This window comes from Seriola lalandi, unplaced genomic scaffold, assembly GCF_002814215.2.
Source record: "Seriola lalandi dorsalis isolate HSWRI2012SDOR001 ecotype SW California unplaced genomic scaffold, Sedor1 jcf7180002054979, whole genome shotgun sequence".
Lineage (NCBI taxonomy): Eukaryota > Metazoa > Chordata > Actinopteri > Carangiformes > Carangidae > Seriola > Seriola lalandi.
This window is the reverse complement of record NW_019525529.1, coordinates 775,098-801,567: the sequence shown is the minus strand read 5'-3', so window position 1 is coordinate 801,567 and position 26,470 is coordinate 775,098. Positions and strand designations below refer to the sequence as shown.

The 26,470-nt window shown below is 41.3% G+C and overlaps 1 protein-coding gene across 1 annotated transcript in view; it reads right to left on the bottom strand.

Annotated features, from left to right (window-relative positions):
• nlgn2a (neuroligin 2a) overlaps positions 1-26,470 on the bottom strand; it is a 175,365-nt gene that overhangs the window by 90,544 nt on the left and 58,351 nt on the right. The window contains exon 2 of the mRNA XM_023396599.2: positions 17,846-18,741. Within this exon, the coding sequence (XP_023252367.1) occupies positions 17,846-18,353 (508 nt within the window). The 5' untranslated portion in view covers positions 18,354-18,741. The remainder of the gene's footprint in view (positions 1-17,845; positions 18,742-26,470) is intronic.

Sequence of the window (26,470 nt, the reverse complement as noted above, 5' to 3'; positions counted from 1 at the left end):
GGGGGGGGGGTGAAGTAGACAGAGAAAAAAGGAAAAGAGAGAGGAGGATGGAGAGGGATGCTGACATAGGGTTTTCAAAAATAATGTGTGGATGACAGAAAGAGGAAGAGAGCAGCAGCAGTGTGGGCTTTAAATAAGACAAGAAGATGAAGCCAAAAAGAGAAGAGGCTGCTATTTGTACAGGTATAGAAGTTGGGGTAAAAAAAAATGAAGGGAAAATTCTATATGTGTAGAATGTTGTGAGAAAGAGAGGAGAGGAGGAGAGTGTTGGCTGGGGGGGAGAGTATTTTTAACATCAGAAGAAAGGGAGGTGAAAACAAGGTGGGAGAAAGAGTTTAGAGTGAGAAAAAAAGAAGAGGAGGAAAGGGAAGAGGATGGCGTTAGGAAGCACAGTGTAGGAGGAACATGGCGGAAAAAAATAAGAGAGAAAAAACATGTAAAGATAAAGAGTTGACAGTGAGAAACAGAAAGAGATAAAGAGATTATGGGAAGCTGAGAGAAAGAGATAGGTAAACAGAGATGTAGAGAGTGGCGGGGAGCCAGATGGAGTGACATTTACGGAGTGGTGATGATCGAGTAGGCATGAAGGTTAAAGCCATTTTCTCCCCATGTAGCCACACAAACACACACACACACACACATACACTAACACACAGGTTTATCTGTTCATTCGGTCATGCATACACTACACAGACAAATATGTACTTTAGAGTTGAAATTCCAGTCTGAATCTGGAATACTTATACATTGATTTTCATAAAAAATATCAAATGATTGCCAGAAACCTCACAACCTATTAACTATGAATTCTGTTCCTCTCAACTGAGAATATCGAACATAATTGGAGACTGGGAGCTGCTGCATTAAATTTTTATAAGGTGACCAAATAAAGCAAGGAAATTCGATAGTTACTTCATATGTCATGTTGGATCCCCAGTGTAAACACTGCACAGAACTTCTAATGAAAAACAGCCCCTGTGCAACACACTGGTTTACACTGGTATGTTTCAGCAGCGGTGACTGTGTCTGGTCTCCAAGGGTGATGACCCCAGACTACATCAGGTAAATGCTTGTGTATTATAATGTCCACATGGTCTGGATATGAGGTCGTAGTTTTCAACTATGCGTCCTATGCTGTAGGTACGACATGTCTTACAAACAAGTTGTGACAAGTTTAATCTGGCAGCTACAACAAGTACAATTGCTGGCAAATTCACTGATCTGTAGTAGATTAAATTAGAATTTGCAAAACAAAAAAAAAAAATTAAACTCTTATCCTCTCTCTCTCTCTCTGTCTCTAACCGGATACTGTATTATTTACACCAAAGATGGTTTTGTTGAAAAAGAAATATCACTTTATAGTTGTGATTAAAAGAAAAGTACATAGCCTAAATAAAAGGCTGTTTTTGAGTGTTTTTCTACACAGAAAATCTCTGCGATCGCCTCATGTCAATGTCAAACAGCAGCTTGCTTGGTAGTTGTTGAGTGTAAATATCAGGCAGCTGATGAACACAGTTACGTGAATCTCCCTGTTTGATTTTTAAGCACATCCTTTCATGTCTATGATTATCACTGTAGAAGTTCAGAACTGGGACGGACAGCATTCAGGCCTGTGAAGCAGCTAATTCTGTCAAGCTGTGAAGCTAACGTTAACATTAGCTTAAGCAGTAGAAAAGTTGTCGCTAAGTCAAAACATATGATGTGACCTACAAGCTGTTAACCATTATTACCATTTTGTTTTAAATATCATGATTATATTTTGAATATCATTAACTTTTACTCAATGAGATAAATTGTTAATGTTCTGCAGCTGACAAGATAAATTTGTGAAGTTTGGTACAAATATATCTTCATTAATTCTGTGTACACCACAATGGCAGGTTTTAATTTGTCCTGGAGTTTAATTAACAGGAGTTTAATTTTGTATAGTCAAAATTTGAATTGTAATATTTGTCAGACAAATTGTTCATCCTTAGCATCAGGATTTGAGTTTGTTGTGTGCGCGTGCTGAGCCAGTCAATTCCCTGTCTCAATGGCGTGATTCCCTCTGTTCCAGAGGTGATAGATTACTGGAGAGAGACTCACTCCATCTCCCATGATACCTTGGGTCTGTCAGAACAGCGCCCGCTGTTTGTCTCTCCATTGTAAAGATAAGGGGTAAGTTCAGAAGAGCCCTCTTTTTAACCATTTTGACATTTGCAGTTTTGTCAGCAGAGCTGTGTGTGCTCTTTATTGGGCTAACCTTTGAAGAGCAAAGAGTCGTCATGTTGTCTGACATCTGGGGAAGGTGAAGGAGGTAAAGGGAAACAAGAAAAATATGGTGGGAGGTTGTTATGTTGAGGTATCAGAATGCCGACAGGCTCAGCTGCTCTGTTGCCGTTTCATGTAGTATTTCATCTCTGAGGTAATCTCTGCGGTACATTGTCTCTCCCTGCTTTTGTCCACGAAAAAAACACAAAGGAACCAATCTGTGTTTATGTGTTTTAACAGTCATTCAACCCCTGGGCTATTTCTGCCCTAAACAAAGGCTTGTTGGTGATCTGTGCGACAACCTTCGAGTACGACCCAAAATCACTGCTGCTGTTTATCTGTCCGTGCGGGCTTTGAACTCATCATGCTGCTTTAACACCAAAGCAATTTCCACCACATGTAACACAGAGGCCTCCTCTCCTCACCTCTACACTTAAATATATAATAATGAAAATGGTACTAGGCACTAAACAGACACTTGACTTTGATTTGAGCCATTTATTAAGTAAAAATGCCAAATAAAGGCTGGTTCCACCTTTTTAAATATGAAGATTCGCTGATTTTTTAAAGTCATACTATTTCTATGTTTTTGCCAGATGTTTTGTCAGACAAATCACTTTGGGATCTGCAAAGATGTGGTGGCCATTTTTGCTATTTATCATGTTTTATATACTAAATAATGATAATGATAATACTGATAATCAAAGCATTCCAAATCTGCAGATGGAACAGCTGAGTGAGACTCTGAAACTTGCCACTGCTCACACCGAACACTGCAGACTTTAACTTTTAAAATCTAATGTCAATGATGAGATGTGCTAACTTGATATTATCCTCACCAAATAGTTAACACTCTAAATGGGCATTGTCAGCGCAGTTTGAGTGTGTCTTTATAAAAGAGTCTGAGGACTGCACTGGGAGCTTGGACACAAAGAAGTTAAGTATAAAGCTTGTTTGGGGCTGACCCTTTGCCATCCGTCCTCCTTGTCTCCATCTAAATCCATCTCCTCCTCCTAGACCGGCCTTGTAAGAGCTTATTCCACCGCGGGCTGCAGCACTGGGACATTACTAACCAGTGGGTGGATGAGGCAGAGCTTCTAATGCTGACAGAGAGAAACACTGAGGGAGTGCCAAGATGGAGCATGGGGAGTAATTTAGGTCAAAAGCCTGGGAGGGACATCAAGATGCAGACACATGTATGTATGTATTTTTTTTATTTTTTTTTTTTACTTACTTCGTGTCCTCCTTTGACTCTTTCTTTCTTCCTGTCCTCTGTATACCAGCGGTACTTATTCCAATAAAGGAAAAGTCCGCTCTTAAATATGCCTGCTAATGTTGAGTTATGAAACCATGAGAGATTTTCCATTTATACTAATTTGTCCCACTAAGGTTTTCTAAAACGGGACTGAAATCCTGTTAAACTTGAACGCAAAAATAAAGGAGACCTCTGGGAACTAAGGCAGCGCTGACAGCAGGGATATAACAGAATACATGTTATTTTAATGCTTTTGGACAGTTCAATTGCCATCTCTCTCTCTAAGCCACCTTATCTCCTCCGAGCTACATCATACCCAAACACCAACAGTGTAATGTGTTGTGTCACCTAGAGACTAAACCTTGGAGCTGCTGCATTTTCCTGCACAGTCAAGTGGGAACCAGCTCTGTGGACTTGAAGGTATTTGATTGAAATTTTCCATTTAACAAACAACCTTGATTTAGAATAAAAAAGAAAGTTCAACAGACCTTGCATAAATGAAAAAGTGTTCATCTTAAAAACTAGTTACTGAGGTTGCTATCAGATGAAAGAAAAAATCCATAAAAGTATATAATGTTTTGTATTGTTGGTAGTACATAGTAATAATGTTAGACATAGCCAATGAGCATTTATAACGTGGTGTAGACACCTCAAACACCATCAGCTGTTTTGTTTGGCTGAGTTCATGTATCAGGACTGGGCTCTGTGACGCTGTCCATGGTGCTGAAATGTGAGCAGCACATGCACACTGTTACATTGCTCTACTGACTGCACAGTGTATGATGCTAATAAACTCTTGGTTAAAGACAACTGACGATACACTGCTTGTTGAATTGCGTTGCATAATAAGAATATAATAACATATTGAGAATAATATGTGGGCTTATTTAAAAAAAAAAATAGATACATTTCAGTAAAATATAATTGTTATGTACAATTAATAAATTCAAAAAAGTGCTTTGTGTAATTGAAAAATTAGTTAAGTTTGTTATGTGGTTGATTTAATTCATTAACAGAATAAACCAATAGGCGCATAACTAAAATGTCATTATTATGGGGACACTGTAGCTTGTTCAAAAGATTTTAGTTTTTGTGTTGTGAGAAGGCTGGGTGTAATAAGTTACACCGCCTTTTACATTATTGCTACAATCTCTTTTTATCACTGACCCATTGCTATGTGTTCTATAAGCACTTTATATTAACTTAAAGACTAAAATAAAGACAAGGGCTGAACAATTCATCAAAATACTATTGAAATCGCTATATATATATATCTATATATATATAGATATATATATATATACATATATATATATATATATACACACTGTTATATATCAAGTGCAATATCCAAATCACAGGAGCTGCAATTTTTTTGATGAAGGTAAAATGTGTGATAACATATTATAAATGAAGCCTTGTGGTGCTACCGAGACGCCCCGGCCTACAAATCACAAAGAACATATCTGTTTCGTACAAGACTCAACAAAAAGCACAACAACATCATTCTTATATTTATAAATTTGTATATCTTGTATGTTTTGCAGATATATTTATATATATTACAATATATTTTCTGCGTAATGTACTGTACATATAGCAAACTGTTAGCTCAGCCTTTGATATGAAATTTCTGAATATGTATCTGCCTATGTTTATGTCTCTATATAATAGTGTTGAACTTGCACGATACCCTGCTTCAACACTGGTGCATGCTTCCTTTTGGTAAAGGTGCAGATTCATCCTGCTACGCCTCTCCACACATGACGTCACATGTTTTCGTGTGATAGCATCTGTGTATCAGCATAAATACAGATCTGTGTGCTGATAGAGGATGTTACCTCCTCATATATATCTTGCTTTATCTTGTTTTCTGTTGCTGTTGGTCTCTGAGAGTTACCAAACATCATTTCAGTATATGCCTACAATGACAAATTAAGTGTCTCATGTCTTAAATTAAGCGTGTGTGTGTGTGTGTGTGTGTGTGTCTGTGTGTGTTTGTGTTGCGGAGTTACACAAGTCCATGGATTAAACTGAACTCCCAGTCATTAATACTTAGCGTCAGCTTGAACCCAGCAGCCACTGTAGCTAACTGGTGATGAATTGCGTTGCTCTGAAGCATTGACTTAGTCCTATGTGAACGAATGAGCAGACTTGTTCCACCAGAGGAGGATGCCTTACCTCTGGATAACCTCCTGCTCTCTCTATCTATCCCTTCATCCCTCTTTTCTCTTAATCTTCTCTCTTTTCTCTCTTGTTCTCCCTGCCCTTACCATTCAGTGTTGTTGGAGGCACTGTGAAGACCTGGCAGAGGGAGCTCTGTGTGTGTGTGTGTGTGTGTGTGTGTGTGTGTGTGTGTGTGTGTGTGTGTGTGTGTGTGTGTGCGTGCGCATTTCCGTGAGTGTGCAGGAGGGGTAATTTGCATTCACTGCCACCGGCCACCTCGGCTTCAGAAGCCCTGAAGAGATGGCCCTTTGAGCTGCATTGAAAGAGATGGAGTGTGTGTGTATGTGTGTGTAAGCAAAAGAGAGAGAGGGCGGATGAGAGATAGGTAAAAAAAACAAAAAAAACATACCGCACAGTGTAGAATGAGCAGTGCATGTGTATGAGCATGTATGTGTCCACATGCCAACAAGTGTGCGACCCCATTGGTTTTAGGGTTAAGGTAGTAAGTAGGTCTAGGTCAGTGTTAGGGTTAGGCATTGCATGTGATGGTTAAGGTTAGGCTAAGTGGCAAGGGAATGCATTCTATCAATGACAGGTCCCCATGAATGAACTAAAACGAGGATGTGTGTGTGTGTTTGAGTTTGCATACATGTGCATCTTCACTAACTTAGCCTTCAGGCTAACCAGAGCAATTATTAATCCCTAGATAGCTAAATTCTGCTTTTTGCTGTGCGCCTCACAGGTTGCCGCACTCTTTGATCTTCCTATATCTTCGTTTCTCAAGGTTACTTTCGTAACAAGTACACTTCTGAGTCTGAGAACACGATCCGTGTCCAATTTCCATGGACGCTGTAAACACAGCTAGACTGGATGGGATCCGTTGTGTGCTGTAATCCCTTTTATACAAGCAGTATAACATCATTTCTTCCATTACAGTGAAGATAGTATATATTTAAAATGATTCCTCTTTAACAATGAAATAAGATGGTTTAGTATGAATTTCACTCAGTTCAATGTTACAATTCAATAACTTTTTGCAACACTGCACTATTCTGTTTCTATACTTCAGCTTATCTCTCTTTCACAGCATTGCCTGGTCATTTTCAAATGCTGTTAGTCTCATGAACAACATGGTACGAGGGGAGCTGACCATGCTGCCGACTCAGCAGTTCAGAATGTGAACAGTATCAATAAACCAGAGGATTAATTATAAAAAGCAAATACACTGAGAACTGATGGCAGTTTATGACTGCCCAGTCCTGGTATACATTATACAGCACACCTGAATCCTGTGAGTTAGTTAGTTGAAGTTGTAGAGAAGCACCACATCAGCACTACTGAATAACTGTACCAACAAAAACAATTCACCGATAGAAAGTTTACAAATTACCTAATAAAGCATCACAATCAATATCCAGCTATCAAATAGAAGAGAATACAGTTATGTTCTGAAACCAAAATTTTAACAATAAAACAGTGTTTAAATTAATATTTAAAGCTGCATTGAATTACTTTATACTGTACATTTTCTACACAATGGAAGTAAATAGTGTCAAATGGACAGGTTTGAATAACCCAAGTGTATCCATCCTCAGTAAATGACCTGCCTTTGTGTTTTACCTCACTACAAACATGTTATAATAATCTGTTCTTTAAACTAGCATGTACTTGTTTTTTGGCAGCGGAAACAAGTTGCCTGCTGCATTTAAAAACATTGCTTATGAGCGCACTGAGCCAAAACAAGTGAGTCAGAAAACCAAAACTATGAGCTAAAAGATTCTAAAAAAGTTCTGTGGGACTGAGATGAGCTGTAGAATAAGTTGATATATCTCTGTGGAGCCATCACTATGAGTGATCCCTTTGACATTGTTCAGCAATTTGAACCATTGGTAATATAGAAACATGAGAAATGCAGCTTTAAAATAAAACTTCACCAATTTAAGCTTTAAGGGTTTGAGTTAATACTCCCTTTAACTGATTTCAATACATTTACACTTTAAAGAGAAAGAGAAAGTTCAAGAAGTACTTTGGGTGAGAAGCCTTGGCCAGAAGACATGTTTCTCAGCACGACTCTGAACCACTGCCCCACCTGTGGGTGGGAGCTTATTTTAACTGAAATGTTTAATTGATAGGACAGGGTACATCAGACTTCATCAAATCCAATTAGATGTACTTCATCAATCCCTGAGTTAAATCAGATGATATCCCAGATTGTGCTGGAGCGCTGCTACAGAAGCCAAGCCAAAAGAACATGGATAGTCAAAGCCTGAGAGCTTATTATTTAAGTACTGTTGTAAAGTCAGTTCACTCTCCTGAGGCTAAAAAGATCATTTAAATGGACTGTCTACAGCTAAATACTATTTCTGCCTTCATTGCTCATGCAAAGCATATGGTGATGACTGGGAATCTGTGAGAATTTCAGGCGGGAGGTGGGGGATATGCTTAAGAGGAAAGCAAGGAGGGAGGGAGGAGGCCAGAGAGGCAAAATGGTGGGAATGTAAAGAGAAGAAGAGGATGGATGAAAAGGGCGGCGATGCATGAAGAAGAGAGATAATAAGAGCTGAATGAGAGGAAGAGAGAAAAAGATGGGGAAAGGACAGGAGAGTCAATCAAACCAAAGGCCCACATGAATGCGACAAAACGTGTAAAAACACACTGCAGAGATTATTAGGGTCATGTGATGCGCATACACATGCAGACGCATCATACACCCCTCCGCTGGATACTAAAACCTACCCACGCATGCATCCACATACACATACTCCCTCCTCAACTTCCCTCTCTTTCTATCCATCTCTCTGGCTTACAGGCTAAAAATAGCTGGAACTGAGCCCTTGCTAATTCCTTCATTCAGAGTCTAGTGGAACGGCAGAATGCATGAGGCCTTTGATACGCAGCCTGACAGGAAGATACAGGAAGTGCTGGATGGTTGCCAAGACAACTCCTCCACTCCACTCCACTTCCCCCCTGTCTTGTTTCTTCAATCTAAATGCTGCACTCCTTTCCCGGTTCTCATCCTCTCTCTAGTTCAGTGTCTCTCACGAACTATACTGTTGCTTCAGAGGCCGAGTGACGGCTTCAAAATGTGATCAATATCATAATCTGGCAGCGTACTCCGTCTCAGTCGTGTAATCACATTATGAAACCGTTGCATTCGTTTGCATCCACAATGAGTGAAGCTACTGAGTCAAATATGCAAATAATTTCTCTAATTACAGTCATTATCGATATCTGCAGATATTATTTCAACACAGTTACACATGAAATGTTCCAAAGCTGACGAAAACAAAATCATACCAGTGGAGTCTAAGGCCAAAGTTAATCTAAGTCTTAAATCTACACAAACGCTGTAGTTCATGGATGCTAAAGTTAACTGAGATAGTGCTACATTTAGCCTGTAAGATACGTATAAATATATGAGTTGGTCCTCCCCCTCATAGGTTTTTCTCATGTAGTGTCAAAAGTGAAAACATGTAAGTGTGTTCAACCAATTAATACAGCTAATATTAGCTTATTTAGCTAGCTAGCCGCAGCTGATAATAGCTTGTTATCAATCCAGCAAAAGCTACTTTTGTCAACCTCTGTTTGAAATCTTTGAAATAGTAAGAAGAAATTCAAGTAGTAAATGACTGAAAACTGTGGTACATACTGTAAAATCACCAGAGTGTATAAAGTCTCAAGTGGTGGGCGGAATTTGTGTAATAGTGCACTATACCTGTAATCAAATTCACTGTAACTGTAATCAAATTCACTTGTACCTGTAATCAAATTCACTGTAACTGTAATCAAATTCACTTGTACCTGTAATCAAATTCACTGTAACTGTAATCAAATTCACTTGTACCTGTAATCAAATTCACTGTAACTGTAATCAAATTCACTTGTACCTGTAATCAAATTCACTGTAACTGTAATCAAATTCACTTGTACCTGTAATCAAATTCCTGCTGAATTGCCAACCACCTCAAATGACATAAGGAATGCACTTATATGAAGTGATATTCTAGTCAAGATTCAAATTTCAAAACTTTTTAAAACTGCATCCTACGCACCAGAGGAAATTTCACAGATAGTCGGCTCTCAAATCCAAACACGCCCCGCAAGATCTGAAAATAATAGCCGATCACACGCTACACAATATTAAGATGATCTATTCTTTCCACATCCACAGACACACACTCACTCCCTTTCACACACCTGATCTGGGTTTCCCCCAAGTCTTCTCTTTGTCTGTGCAGATTTGTCTTGTAAGACTAGTAGCCTCAGTAGTTCTGGACACATTTCTAATAACCTTTCCTCCATTTCAACAGTCCATCAAACCCACAGGCTAAACCATCTTAGCTCTCTTTTCTCCTTTCCTCCTCTCAGCTCATGTCTCATGTTGGATATCGTAGGTCTGTGTTGAAAGGCGTGATGTTTCAATCCAGATTTTTGCAAATATCAAACACAGATGGAGTTCTGTCACCCCCGAGGAACTGTTTTGGCATCTTTTACTGACGTGTCGAAAAAATAAAACTCCAAAATATTTTCATGTATCAAAAAAAGGAAAAAAAAAATCAAACAAGAAATTAATACCTACGAGTATATCTAGAGGTACTACATCAAAGGCAACTGGATTTTCTGTTTTAGTCTTGAAGATGTTTTTGCCACTCATCCAAGATGCTTCATCAGTTCCTAGGGGTGTATGTAATCTGATTATCCTGGCTTAACATCAAGTCAGTCACATGTCATACATTACTGTTTAACCCTGCCGATCACCACATAACTCTCTTTCTCTGCTCTGACTCAACAAATGCATAATAAATATAGATTTTCCTGATTTGAACGTCTATCACTAGTTTATTTTTGACACTTTTATTAGTGGTTGGCAAAGAATTTGGATTCCAACTTTAGGGAACAACCATCGATGGACACAACAAAAGTAGTATAAAAAAAATAAACACTACTTCTGGTTTTGTTTGACTAGTTTCTTTTCAATGTCACTCATGTTGCTTCAACATCTATCTGTCTGTCAGTGTGCTGTTCTTGCTTTGCAGTGGACAGTCCTAAATGGATGAATGGAAAGGTTCAAAGCAAGTGACTGACCCTGGCTAATCTGATTCTGGGTCACAGTGATTAGTCGCTCACACTATAAATGCAGCAACATCAATATATTACACTGACGGATCATTTTTCATATACTGTCGAAAATACTTCATTTCATTAAAACAAATGTTTTTCTTCATTAACACGACATAGCTGCAAATCATTTGGGCCCTTCATGCACACTTTCCATAAGTCCGCATTTCTGCATGCTATGCCTGAGGGAATAACCCACAATTCACAGCACTGTAACATTAAATAGGGGGTTACCGTGGTTACCAAGGGATGCCTTGAAGCATTAAAAAACGGCAAACAACCGCCATAAAACAGAAAAAAGAATAAGATAGAAGAAGAATGGTTAACAAACAAGCATGAAAGGACATGCAAGAAGAAAAAAAGTTTACACATAGCCCCCTGGTGATTCAGAGCTAGAACTGTGTGTAGTTGTTTGTCCATGATGGCATGATCATGAATTCCAAATATACTTTCATCAGGTCTTATCCAGCATTACCGTTTTTTTTTTGTTGTTTTTTTTTTTTTACAAACCGGGAGCGAAGGGAGGGAATAAAAAATGTACAATCAAAAGTCCCAAACCCACAACTGTACGCAACATGTTTTAGCTTTGTCAAAGTAACATGATCACAAATGGCTGTCCCATTCCTCTTTATACCATTTTGAGCCCTTGCAGCCTCTCGCACTCAATTACTTACCAGGTCACGAGCTGAGTCTGTGAGGGTTCAGGGCTCAGGCCTTAGGGGGGACATTGGGATTGGGCCACACTATTCTGGATGATGGACCGCCAGAAAAGGCAAAACCGCTGTAAGTGTTGTCTATTCATAAGTGGGGAGAGCTATTTAATATCTTTTGTCCTTGTAGCTGCTACATACATTCATAAAGACATAGTTGCACTACTGACTTAAATAATAAGCCCTTTTTTAAAAAATCATTTTTATCATACTGGAGTTTCCAGTTTTGCACTTTAACATGTAAACCTTTGTTTTGTGCTGCATTACACAAGAACAAACAGTTTTTCAAAAATAAAATGAACTTAAAAGACATGGTCACTTTGATTTCCTGGTGGGAAAATGAATAGTTTAGATGGTTAAATAGTGGATGGAAGAATCAATAGAAAAATAGTTGTTAGTGGCAGCGCTAATCAGATTGTCTCTTCATCCTCTCGACCTCGCAGAGTAAGACAAAGCCGTGGACCAGGCAGGCCGGTCTCTGCCAGCTCCTGCGTGCCTCAGGATAGAGCACAGAGCAGAGAGGAGCAGACTAAACAGAGGAGAGGGAGAGGAGGCGAGGTGAAACATGAGAGGAGGCACAAAAGCAAAGATGGACTGTCAGATTTTGTTTGTAAGGCTTGGACTACAGGCTGGATGGAGCCTTCTGTACTGACCTCCATCTTCCATAAAATGACAACTACCTAGAGTTGCCTAACTTCAAATCTGACTTTCTGCCTCTCACTGGGTCGTTGTCTTTTTTATTACAGACTCTGTTTTGTCTCCTTCAATTCTGGCAAGCATCAAAGAAAACTTTTGGGTATGCTCTAAAGGGTGTGTGTGTGTGTGTGTGTGTGTGAGGGGGAGAGAAAGACAGTGGATAGACTCCTGGGAGCTACATGCACCCATACTGTATATAACAGCAATTGTTCATTCTGGGGGAAGTGTATCGTGCCTGCAGAAAGATGGTGATCTATTTTCTCCCATCATTCCTTTCTTTTCCTCCCATTTTTGCTCTGTAGAGTGCATCAACTGGGGGATGGCAGGAGAAAGAGACGACATAAAGAGAGAGATGGAGCAGAATAGTGGAGGTTTTTTCTGGCATCAGAAGCCGTATATATATCATATTTACACTGCTGCACGCTGGCACCTCTCTCTCTTTCCATTATTTATCTGTTTGTTTTTATCACTTTTATTTATTTATTCATCTCTAGCCCTTTGGCAATGTCGCCGCACAGGCCTCAGGCCACGGTGCGCAGTATTGTGTTAGTATCGAACCCTTCTTGATGAATCTCCTCAGAAAATTGAAATATTGCAGAATGGGGGAGATGTGGGAGTTTGAGTTTGATGCATGGAGATAGATGAAGTATTGGATGGAATAATTTATGAGGCCCCCAGCTTGCACCCTGAAGCTCAGCCCAAGAAGCAGAGTGCTGACAACGCTGAGGTTAGCGGTTCAAATCCCATGGGATCATCGAGCAAAACGAATGTACACCCTCCTAGAACAGGACTAATTGAGTAGAACCAGCATCTTAAAAGGCACTTCGTAACAGCTTATGAGAGTTAAACCCTGACCTACCCTGAGTAAAGTTCTTTCAAAGAGTGGGGAAGTCTGTCTCAGGTTTTTTCAATATCCATGCCTGTTTGATTGCTGAAAGCTTGTCTGAGGATGAGTATTGCTACCATAGATTGGTTGGATAAAGAGTAACTGAAGGGCAGCAGGCTTTATCCGAAAGAAAGTGTCACAAGTTTTGGTGAAAAATGTGTCTGGCCAAATATAAAAACTACACTTCCCTTCAGGAAATGTTGTCTCAGGTATGCTGCCCTGTGCTGATAAATAACCACGATGGTAAAATAAGGAAAATGTCATATTTTCAGGGATAATTCATTGAAGAATTGGGCGAACTTTGATAGGGTTGTATCGCTGCTGGCTGACAGTCGTCACAGTGTTGAGCCCAGTTCTTCAACAAAACGCCAGTCAGCCAGTGTAGATGGTCGTCAGTCAGTGCAGATGCTTCAGCAGGTGTGGGTCTCCTGACGAGATAAGCCTCCTTCACGAACCCCAAACCTGTTTTTACTAACCTTTTCCTGCTCACCTCAAAGCGATGGTTTCTGTGCCCAACTGCACAAAGCACAACCATATGACTTCCTGTGTTTGGGTAAACATTTACAGCGAGTTCCCATTTGGAGGCTGCTGAGTCCAGCCACTCCAACTCATTCACCATGAAGTTTTGCTCTGTGTTAACAGCTGCTGACTGCTGAGAGAAGCATGTGGTTAGTCTGTGGGCCTGAGGCAGCAGCAGAGGCAGAGGCAGAGGCCGGTCCTTCCCTCCCTTCCCTTGGTCCATCGATCCAGCGTGACTCTGCAGGAGCTAGATGAAAACCTCTTGGTATGATTTATGGGTTGTCATCTCCAGGGGAACCGGTGGAGCCCCTCCCTCCCTGTATTTGGTTTGGTGAGGGAGCTGGAGGGCTAAACCAGTTAACCAGGGTCCTAAGGCCGGATTTTTTATTCTACCACAAGGATGAGGAGCACAAGCTGGGTTTACAGTTAACACTTTACATTATAGTGGCATTCCAATGACAATCACTTTATTAGTTATTAGTAATTAAAATCCAGGACCATCCTTCATTATTACTGTAACAATTCTTCTAAGCCAGCAAGTCCTCAAACCTGAACAACCATAAAGGTCATTTGTCCCTAACCTCTGATTTTTACAGGGCAGTCTCAGAGTAGGCCACAATGTGTAGAGTGTAATGAGTACTTGCATTTTTATGGTGCCAAGCTTTGTCTATTTTATAGTGCACTTCAATAATGACGCATTAATATGTCGAGAACCGTCCTCCAGTTTAAGGCTGAGCAGAAACCAGAAATATCATTCCAGGCTCTGAAATACTGACATACTGAAATAAATCAAATCTAAAAACACTCAAAATCCTCATTTGCATGTTGGATAAAGCCGCTGTTAATCAGATAGTAAGATGATTAGTAAGATGATAGAAGATGATTACTTGTGTTTCATTTCTTGGTTTGTTCCTACATTATTACAAATTCAGAAACATGCTTGTGCATGTGTGCTGTGGAATTAATGAAAAATGACAGCACATGGCTCGCCTTCCAACTTACTAAGTACTTAAGTATTAATTAAGGAGCAATGAGTAACCACCAAATGTTAGCGTATTTGTTTGTCTATGAACAAACACACACATTCATGCCACAGTGTCCCACTTTCTTCCATTTGCACTGATGGCAGCATTAAGACGTAATTCTGCCGGCTTAATCCACTTAAAATTAGAGGAGGTTTTTAAGGATTCTATCTTAAGGGTGCCCTAAAAAAAAAAAGGATACAAGTAAAAGGCCTCAGGAGATTCTGAGAGATGCAGCGTTCATGTTTCAAATGTAAGAAGAATAGAAGCGCAATCAACGGCACAGCAAGAGAAAATGGGAGAGAGTCAGTGTGTATGTGTATGTGTGTGTGTGGCTGTGTGAGCATATTTAACTTTGTGGTGTGTGGCAGTGAGTTGAGCTGATAGTCCCAATGGACAGTCAGTGATGGCTGTTGTTTGATCTCGTGCCCAAAAGCTTTCTCTTCCCCTCTCCTTTCTTCTGCTTGTTATCTCTCTGCTCCTTTCTTTATTTCCTCTCCTCGTTTCCTCTTTTCTCCTGTCCTAGTTTCCTCTCCTCTCTCCTAAATTTCCTCTCTTCTCCACTTCTTACCTCTCCTCCTCTTTTCATCTGCTTGTTGCCTCTCTGTTCCTTTATCTCATCTCCTCATTTCCTTCTCTCGTTTCTCCTTGTTTGCATTCTCTCCTCTCTTCTCCTTTCCCAGTCTTCTCTCTTCTCAACTTCTTACCTCTCATCCTCTTTTCTCTCTTCTCCTCTCCTGTCATCTGCTTGTTGCCACTCTGCTCCCTTGTGTCCTTGCCTTGTTTCTTTGTCTACTCTCTCACTGTTTCCTCTCCTCTCTCTTCTTTCCTTGTTTCCTCTCCTCACTTTCTCTCCTCTCTTCTGCTTTTCTTGTTTTTTTTCTTCTCTCTTCACCCCCTGTCTACTTCTTATTTGCCCTCCTCTTTATTCCACTCTTCTCCTCTCCCGAACAAAAAAAAAAAAAAAATCAATGCATCCAGAGAAGCAGAGGAAAGGAGGAGCAAAGAGAAAGACAACCCTGGGGCGGCGAGAGGAATGCTGAGGCTAGCAATGTCATGCCTGGCTTGACCACCATAAATACACCAGCAGTGATGATGAAGGATGGGGTATGAAACAAGTTCATATCTTGCCTGCTTTTTTTATTAATACACCAAGGCATTGTAATAAGTATTTGCAAATGTTGATATTTTCCATTCATTAAACATGAGCACAATGAGCATTATGCTGACAATGTTAGGTGTAATGCAAAGGCACCTTTGTGACATTTCCAGAAAGTGTGAAAGCGGGCGGGTGGGACTGTGTGTGTGTTTATATATATATATATCTCTCTGTGTTTTGGCACTTGCATTTCCACCAAGTCGTACATCTCAGAAAGCAAGGTGAACAGAAAAAACAAGCAGTGTGACAGTGTGAAATGACTCAAGACCTGATCCATTGTGTTCTATATGTGCCCGAGGAGCTATAAGTGGCAATGATGGGGTGTCGAGGGCTGAGGCCGCCGGGTTGGGAGCTGAGAGGCGGAAGGAAGGAAGGAAGGAACGAAGGCTGAGCTGTGAGGGGCTGAAGAAAAAATAAATAAAAACGTCCAGGCAAGTGATGGAAGAAGTGAGAGGGAGACTGAAATGTGTTTGAGTGAGGGAAATGTTCAAAGTGGTGTGCTGGCATACACACCAATACAGATAAAGACAGCAGGAGAAACATAGATCAATACAAACATACACACATGCTGTTTAAAGCAGATGATGTGATCTTCTTTCCTAGTTTAATTTCTGAAGACCTCCGGTCGTCTCTGAGGTCAAAGCAAGTGTAAATGAAAAGAAAACATTTCCTACATGTGAAACCCGCCAAACATGACTCTTACTCTGTGAAAGGTGCTTTGTGCAGCTTATATTCGAGATATAGAAATGAAAAGACAAATGTGAAACACTCTTTACAATAAGAGAGGGGATGGGGTGGGGGTGGGGCAGACAAAAACGTCCGCAGTATGATCTGAGTAGGGAGAAAAGGGTTTTTGAAGGTAGGAAAAAAAAAAAAAAAAAAAAAAAAAAAAAGGCAAGAAAAGTCAAATGTCACCTAATCCTTTTCTCATAAAGCACCTGGAAGCTGCTTCACTCCTGCCCTTTGTTCTCCTGCTTTATAACACCTTGAATGGGATCTAGTGCTAAAACCAGGGAAGGGTAATTGAAAAATTCTTTGACCCTCCTCGGAATAATTTGCATAGTGTACACACACGCCATCCTAAAGCTAAAGCTAATACTCACTATCTACAAGAAGCATATGTGCATTATTTATGACAGTGAAAGTAGTGCGTTGACCTTGAAAAAAAATGAAAATGTACACGAGTTTTAAAGACACTTTTTCACATGAAGTGAACTTCTGCAGGTTCCACTCCTAATTAACCATTCACTAAACCCCTCCCCTGAACAGCAATTGTCTAGTCATAGCTTAGCAACCGCAACTAGGCACAGCAGGCCTGTCACGATTTGGAAGCAGTGTGCATGGGGCTGTAATAAGAGAGATACTCCCATTCAAAAAGGTGATTTCTGTTTTTCAGATTTTGTTTTTTTTACCTGCTCCAAAATCATACAAGTGCAAATAATATAGCAAGTAACAAGGTAATGGACACACAGTGTGGAGGCTGTCGGGCCCTGCATGGATAATACTTATTCAGAGTGTAGATCAACGTAAGCAGCTCTGTCATGTTCTATTCGAGTCTCTCATGTAAGTGTAGGTATAAGTACAAGCTACACAGCTAAATAGGGTTATATTAGTTTGTTAGATACTTTTAACATTAGAGCTACCTAGCTCTACATTGCAATACAAGAATGTTGTTTCTTTATTTTCCCGTCTTCTGCATGGATTAGCATCTGGGGACGTAGCTTTAGCCTCAGTCATAATTGGGGGCCCATTTACAGACTCCTTGTTTTAAAGCAAGTCAGCTGGAAACCTTAAAAAGTAAGGACATTTCCAACCAGCTCATGAAGGTCATGTAAAATCTGCCAGCGACAGATCGTACTCCTGTCTGAAACTTAGGACCCATTGTTTTTAAAACTTGTTGAGAGTTTACACTGGTAGATCTGCCCCTGTTGTCAATGTAACTGTGTGTTTGACTGGCATAGCATCAGTAACTCAGGGGGCGGGGCTTAGCAAACAGTCAAGGATCCCACAAAATCCCTCACCTCCCACCCTCCACCATTCCTTCATTTAATACTGTCCACTCACCATCCTCCGTGGGCACGTAGACATTGAGGTAGAGGCAGTCCTCGCTCTGGTTCTGGATGTAACCCGCCGCCACATCCAGGTTGTCTGTGAACCACACGGGCAGCATTATCTCTGGCAGCACCCCGTGGACGTTCTGAGGGCACACAGGGGCGAACTGCGTGGCGTTGCGGATCTCCTGCCAGGATCCCGGGGCTTCGGGCGGCTGAAAGCGGCGGTCGCCGATGGGTGCTGTGGCATAGGGCACACCCAGGTACTGCTCCACGGGGCCTAGAATCTCATTGTTCAAGTCCTTCTTGATGCCTCGGAGCTTGCCATAGTTGGTGGTGACTATGGGGTGTTTGGAGGGGTCCATCTTCTGGCTCGAGGCCAGGCTGAAGAGCAGGATGAGGCCCAGTGCACCCATCAGGCAGCAGTCTGTCATGAGAGTAAGGGGGCGCGTCCTGGACGACAAACCCCGCCGACTTTGTTTGCTGGGAGCAAGTGGGAGGGGGTACATGACTGGATTCATACAGTTCAGCCACCTGCTTTTAGTCTGTTTTGGAGTACTTGTGTCTTTTTTATAAGAGAATGTGGATTATAACCAACAATGTGGAAGGTAAAGCATAAGAGGGGGATTAAAACAACAAAAGCAGGCAGACCCTGAAAGACAAAAAGGAGCCTTTTTTTGAGGTTTGAGTGAAGGTGAGATGGAGGGCAAAGCAGCTGCAGGGGGACAGAAGGGTCCTCGGGGTGCTGGAGAAGGAGGACGGACCTCTGGGTCTGGGTTCAAGGTCAGTGCTGAGTCTGAGCAATGGCGATCCGAAACGCTTTCCCAGCCATGGCTCTGTTGCGTTCCATCCCTATTGGTCGTCTCTCATCCGGATAATTTGATTGATGTTTCTAACGGCCACTGAACTCTGCAGGAGGAGACAGAGAGGGCGGAGGGGAGAGATTTAAAGATGGACGGTGATGCATGGAGAGAGAAACAGAAAAGAGAGAGAAGGGGATGAGGGAAAGAGAAAGATAAGAGAGATTATAGCTTATCTGAAACAGAAATATATTCCATTAAATGTTGTCAGTGCAACATTTTCCCTTCAACTGTTGTCAAGTGAAAAATATTTCCTGAAATGAAAGCAGCGGAGATGAAACGACAAAATAAATCTAAAGGCTGTATTGTTGAGATCAAGTCTTCATTTTAGGAACATTTCATGTGGTGATCAACATATTTCGCTTCACTTCATTACATCACAGGCTGGAAAAAGACGCAGATCTGCAGCATGTGGAAAAGGAACTTCGTGGTCACATTTGACTCCTTATGGGTTTTTGCAGCATAATCTAACCTGCAGGAATCTCATGTATACTCCATGCTGACTGCACATTTCTACATGACTCTCCTCATCTATTATGCATGAAAACCCTAAATTGGACTTGTTCACCCTGTCGTGGAGTGACCTGTATGAGGACACGCACAAACCCCCCCCCCCCGCGGTGAACTGTGTTTAAACTGCGAGCTCACTCCCAACATGCAAACACTTCTGAAGAGAGCTAATACAGAGCAGCCAAAGTAGTCACGCCACTTCACAAGTCGTCATCTGACAACGCCAGCGCTCTGACGCCTCAGTATTTATGTTACTGGAGCTGATTCCGGAGATGACTGTACAGTATACAGTGTGGATGAAGAGTTGGAGGCTGGAGATTAGGGTGAGCCTTTCACTGCCCAGTAAGGTCAAAGGTCAATAATGTGCGCCTGTAAGCAGCTTATAACAGCCCGGGACACTTCCTGGCTACATGCAGAGCACAAAGAACACACACATGCACACAGTAAGCCTTGACTGACCCACACATGAATGAGTTCCCCACACACTGTACAGTCATTCATGTAATCTACTGTGCAAATGTGCAAATCCTCATGTAACAGACCCCGGAGTCGGAGATGCAAGAGGCATGGAGGAGATTATAGCGTCATAACATTGTTGGGTGGTGTTATGTAACGGTACAGGACACAGACCCCAGCAGTGATGAAGACAGTAGAGGAAAAAAAGAAAAGAAAAAAGCCTTATCTGATTTTTTTTAATTCACCATTACCTTTTCCTCTCTTTCACACTCTCTCTTGCTTTATCACCGTGCCATAATTGTCCCATTTAAAGTCATCATTAACCATATTATTGCATCGCCTGCACCCACTGAAGCGCCGCTGTGTTTTTGTTGTTTTTTTCTGGTGGTTTTTTTTTTCTTTCTCCTCTCCCACTGCCAATAAAGCCATTGAATTTGAAAGTATATGGGAGTTAAGTGTCCTGAGGCAAGACAGCAGATAATTAGAGTCTATAGGCTGATATAGCGGCCTCACTCACACTGATGTAAGACATCCAAATAAGGAGACTCATTCATGTAACAATAAAAGTTTCTTATGTACAACAAGCTCTTCAAGAGAAGGATGTATTCCGGCTTGTGTGTGTGTGTGTGGGGGGGGGCAATGTGGTGAAAACAGATTTGTGGTCGTTCAGAGAGCGGTAATTGTGAGCGAGTCCGTAGTGTCTGTAATTGCTCATTGTCTTCTCATGGTACAGTGTGTTCAGCCTAAATATATTGGTGCCTGCCTTTGTTCCTCTCACTGTGGACTTTGTTGTTCTGCCCACGCACCCATGTGTGCGTCTGGGTGTGTATCCTCTCATAGAGAAGCGGGCAGCACAATGTGTGCTCTAATTAAACCGTGGAGAGTCTAGAAGCCGGCCTGTTTTGCACTGCACACAGGGACGAGCCCTCCACCCACACACACACACACACACACACACACAAACACACACACACACACACACTGCAATGTCTACCATTAAACTTTCATCCTCTTAAACACATAAAAATTGGAAACTGGGAGATAGAGAGGCAGGGATGAAGAGAGAGTGGGAAAAAAAAGGAGCAGGGATAGTGAGGACAAATTGAGTGATGAAAAGTGAGAATGGAGATGGAGAGGAAACAGGTCCTGGTGTTAATGAAAAGCTTCGCTCTGCTCAGCCCAGGCCCTCCAGAGAGACCTCGAGTAAAAGCAACACGAGGCGCTCCTTCGCTGACCCGGGAGTCTCTCAAAGAAGTGGACATCTAATAGACCCACATCCACAGGCCCAGCCCAGGTCTCTCCTTGCCCTTAAACTTGCACCTCAGGCGCAGAGGGCAGCAGAGGCCAACACAAGCCAGAATCCCTGGTAAAAATCCAAGTCCCTGGCAGGTTTAAGTGTGCCTGAGGGGACCTCTGGAATTTAGGGGTGCATCTGAGTGTTTAATTGCTAATTGGCTCAATTAGAGGACCTAATTGGTCCAGCTTTGCTGTGAGCAGTGGGAGATCTTAAGTGATTGATGAAGCAGAGAGGGAGAGACGATGAGGAGACTGAGAGCCGAGCATGGCAACAGAGCCATATAGATATCCATGAGTGTGCATGTGTGTGCGTGTGCATGTGTGTGTGTGTGTGTGTGTGTGTGTGTATGTGTATGTGTGTGGTATTTGGCATGCAGGTAGCACACACTATCACGCTTATATACACTGATTTAAAGGAGCAGGTTTTCCCAAAATACTGTATCTCCCTGCCAGCACTATCACACACACGCACACAGCACGCACGCATGCACGCACACACACACACTGATGCACACTCATCCATGATTCATGTCATCAGGAGAATGTTTTTTTCTCAGGCCCAGGAGGCAGCGAGGGGGGGGGAGGGAGCGAGGGGGGCTGGGGGGTCGTTCACTGGCAGACCATCAGTATAAACCTCATCTTTCCTCACACCTCTCCTTCATCTCCCACCCTCTCTCACTTGGTATTTCTCATCTAAATGTGCACTGCCAAAAAAAACCTCAGGAAGACAACACAGAAAAAAAAAAAAATTCCTATTTTCAATTCTTGACCAGCGTGTTTACTGCAGACTGTCTTGCTATAGGGCTGCATGACTCTGTATCATTGAGGATAGGCACAAAAAGCTGCACAACAACGATGAAAATGTTTTCCATGACTAAACATTATTCAAATTGGGTACAAACCGAGCTTTTAGCAGACGTTTTTATCCACTGCAACGGACAATCCGCACGCAGAGAGGTGTTTGGCATCATGTTCCAAGGCTCAAACCTGCAGCTTTTTGCTCTCTCAGACCCTCAGACCGCTATTCACCTATCAAACAGGCAGGGTCAAAGCAAGACCACAGACTGCGTGCCCTGTTAAACACTTTCATTTGACCCACAAATCTGCAAGTGATACCATTTAGTTGCTTAATTTGTTGGCCTGCCTGTTACCAATAGATGGTAATGTTATTATTAGCCAGGCTGCAGCAGCTAGGCTATAAACAATGTGACCGTTGCTCAGTGAAGTCGATATGCCTTCTGCTGCCGTGAAAAAGAGGGAAGTCGACAGTGAATGCTGAGCATATAACAAAGAATGGACAGCTAAATACTTCCCAGTGAGGTGGAGGAAGCAGAATGACTGATCTGTCAGGAGCCTGTTAAAGACTGCAGCACCAGACACCATTTCTCCAGCGTCAATACTGAAAGAAAAGTCTTAAAAGAAGAGGAAAAAATATGAGGCAGCTTAATGTCTCACCAGCTTGCACGCTCAGCAAGATAATGTATGTTTACAATGCATTCTACAATGCAGGAGAGGGTATACAATTCAAATCTTTTTCTCTCACAAGATAGAAAATCACAGCAAACACTTCACCGAGGGGAAGTTAAAACAGAGCAGTGTGAGAGTTTCACTTCATCGCACTGTGCATTCACAGGGAGCTACAATCTGAATGCTGCTTTTCTCTTCTGATTTAAAGGAATAGTTCCACAAATTGGGGAAAGTCTTATTCACTTTCTTGCAGAGTTAGATGAGAAGATTCATACTTCTGCATCTTTAGGAAAAGAAATACTACACTATATAATTAAGGATACAACTAGTTAGCAAGTGTATCCGGAAAATATTTTGTTGATTAAATCAGTGAATTGTTTAGTGGTTGTTAAAAAAATGCCTGTTGCCAAGGTGACAATTCAGTTCAAAACCAAAAGATATTCAGTTTAAAAGGAAATAAAACAGAAAATCCTGACAATGTCTGAGAATTAAATTAAATTAAATAACTATCAAACTATTCTTATTTTCTTTGTTCAGCTTTACCTGTAGCCGCTTGAAAACCACAACTTGTCTTTTCCGCACTTTGACCTTCATAAGGATCAAACACAATATATATAACATTAATTATTGAGCTTTAGAGGTGCTGTTAGACGGACTTTTGAGCCAGGCTAACGGTTTCACTGTTTCAAGTCCTTATGCTGATCTAAGCTACAGTGACGCCTTCCTGCTTATCGAACTCTCAGTAAGAGAGTGAATAAGTGCATTTGCCAAGATGTCGAACTGCTTCTTTCAGTGTAACGCTCAATGAACAATGCCTTTGTTGTAACGGAGGAACTCACTGGCGCGAGGTTAATTATGCAAGGTTAGATAAACTTGCACACAGCTTGGGCAACGAGAGTCCTCTGTGGGGTAGAGCCACAACAAATGGGTCATCAGGCAAATTAGAAGGATCTCACTTATTGATGAGAATACAGACAGTGTTCGACAGTAAAACGAGTAAAACCTGAATGTAGGGGAAGAGTTGTTTTCTTCACTGTAGCATTGATCAGGAAGGACTGTGAGGGGAGTTGATACTTGGCCATGTTGTGAAGGCGCTTGCAACAAAATACACAATAAAAGATCACAAACTATCACCTGATATTTTGACAGTACAAGCAAGATTTGACTAGTATAGGTTGCTGCACGGGTAATTAGATTCCTTTACACTTTACAGGTGTTATTACTGTCTCTTCCTCTTGAATGTGTATGAACAATTTTCTCCCTCATTAATTACAACAAGTCTCACCTTTATTCTGCAGATCTGTACTTCAAAACTGACACCGGACTTTGATGTTGTTGCCATGGAGGGGTGGGGGGGGGCGCTGCCTCACTGCTCAAATTAACACATGAATCACATAAAATGCTTCAGATTCCTTGTTTTCCACAGCAAGCCCACTTTGTTATCTTTAGTTGCTGCGAGGAGTGTTGGGCGCCACTTTTATGTGCTGTGACAGAGGTTTCCTCCAATTAACCTGCTGTTAATCTTCCATATGAAGGTCACGTCTCTGCTAGTGGTGGATGAAGCATGATCAATGAGTGTGATTGAATTTTCACATTTGGGAGGAAGGAAGCATTATGTATACATCAAAAAGGAACTAGTGATTTAAGGAGCATGGTTTGATAATTGAGCCTTTTCATAAACTAAACTGCTGAGTGTTTGATAATTAGTTTGTCCTATTACTGATTACTTATTACTTACAGTGTACAATAGTTTTGAATAATAGTACCGCAGCAGTGCTGCTTTGACACATTACTTTTTAAAGTAAGGTGGCTGCATAGGTAGCCGTACAAGAACCTAAATAAAATTTTGTCTAAATATTTTCATAATTTTAGATTTTAATCAAGAGATATGTGATCAAATAATAAGCAAAGAAGAGTACTGATATAATCAGACATCAAGGTTTTCACGATTCCAAAAATATATGTTTGAAAAATGAGACTTGATCCAAAGACCAGTCCGAAATAGATCAAATGGTAATTAAACCACATCCAAAACACTGTGGACATGAACAGAAAACCCCAAGACTAGCAACAGCATGATGCCCCACCAAATAAACAGCTCTGATCCAACTATACTTGTGCCAATACAATTCACGCCTTCCAACACGGATGACTTTTGACACTTTACTTTGAGAAATAGAGACACCATTGACTTCAAAACCCCAAAGTTCTCGAAAACCATCTGTCCAAACGCTTTGCCAAAATAAACTCAAACTAAAATTGGCAAAAAGAAAATTTATGTAAAACCAGGAACTATCAAATTGAGCTATAAAGGATGTGTGAAAATGACTAAATGTTAAATGTCATTTAAATGTTAAATGTCATGACAGATTTTTGTCAGTAAAGTAAAAACACACCATGCTGTACTCTTCCTAACCCTAATGGCGTAGGTATGCTGCAAGTAAAGTGCTCGTCGTTGGATGGTTGAACTGTGGCACATTACACCAACCAGTTGATTTCAAACTTACTTCCACTTTAACCCTAATGTCTACAAGAGAAAAGTGAGCGAGCCTGTTGCACATGCCTCTCACACTTACACAGCGGGATTCGGCTGTCATATAGATTCTTAAGTTCTATGTGATGCATTAGCCAAAAAAGTTTTACTGAAGTGGTCACATCTGGAGATCACGCTCTCAGAGTCGAATCTATCAGCATTCTGCCACATAGCTTACCCAGCACAATCTAAATCCCACTAAAACCAATTCCACCCAATTGTACTCCAACACAGCCACAGAGCAACCCACTACGACCTCCCTTGTAATTGCTTGCCACCTCTCCCTCTATGTTGTGTTGCCAGTCAGTCTGTCAGTACACTGGATTCAACTTAATGATAGATAATAACCTTACTTTGCCAGGGCGAGGGTGTGGGCTAATAGCCGGAATTCGATTGTGTGAAGGCTCTGAACGGATGACGTCAAGTTGCTGGCGGAAAAAAACGAGGCCGAGGTCAGGAGGAGAAAGACGGGAACAGAGGGACGAGGACAAAGATGTTGTATAAATAAAGCGGCTGCACGGGTCTATTCAGGTGAACGCACAGATGCAAAAACATACATACAGTACATTTACCACGCGAGTGTGCAGCCGAGCGTGAACTCACACATGCACCCATGCACACGAATACATTACGCTCATTATCATCTCAAAGCTTTCAAAGCCTGGCAGCACATCTCATTTGTTTTCACATTTGCTAATTAATACATCAAGGCTGAAACAGGAAAATTGGACATTTAAACATCAATGTGTCCTTGTGACCGTGTGTCTGTGAGTCCATACACACATATTCATCTGCATATATACCTTAAACAGAATGTTGTTTGGAGTGTCTCTGTATCGTTCTTTATATGTTTTGCCGTCCTGCTGACAGCCTCTGTGTGGGCTCCGAACAGAAAAGAGCTGGCGGGCAGGTCAGCGCTCCTTCAGACTCCTGTCAATCCTTTATACTTATTATCTCTCATCCCTCCATCTTTCTCTCCGTGTGGGAAAGATGGATTCAAGAGTTCAACAGATATTGCTGAAGGGGGTATGTATGTCAAGAAGATGGAGGAATGTAAGGAGCAGACCAATCAGCTAACATTTAACTCCTCTTAAAAAATTATGCAGGAAACAAGGGAAGACAAACAGGTCATGGAGGTGATCTGACTTTAACTGAAGTCATGGAAAAGTTAAACATTGCACTTTCAGTTTTCTGCCCCAGGGTCAGAACATCACCTATCCTTTTGTCTGACTCTGAAAGCAAGTTTCTTTAGATTGTTCCTATTCTCCATGATATTGAAGGATGTGTCTAAAAATGGTAATCAGAAATGAATTATCATATCTCCTTCAAAAGAAAATAGATTGTTCCACTTCTGTCCAACTGCCACAGGATGGATATGAAGGTGGCGTGATGTATTCAAGCCCTTGCTGGCATTACTGTACGTTCAAACGGAGGCCATTCATTTTCTTTGAGAGGCAGCATATTTTAGCTGCAAGGCCGGCATGACCATTGAAAAAGAAAGAAGAAGTTGAAGTCC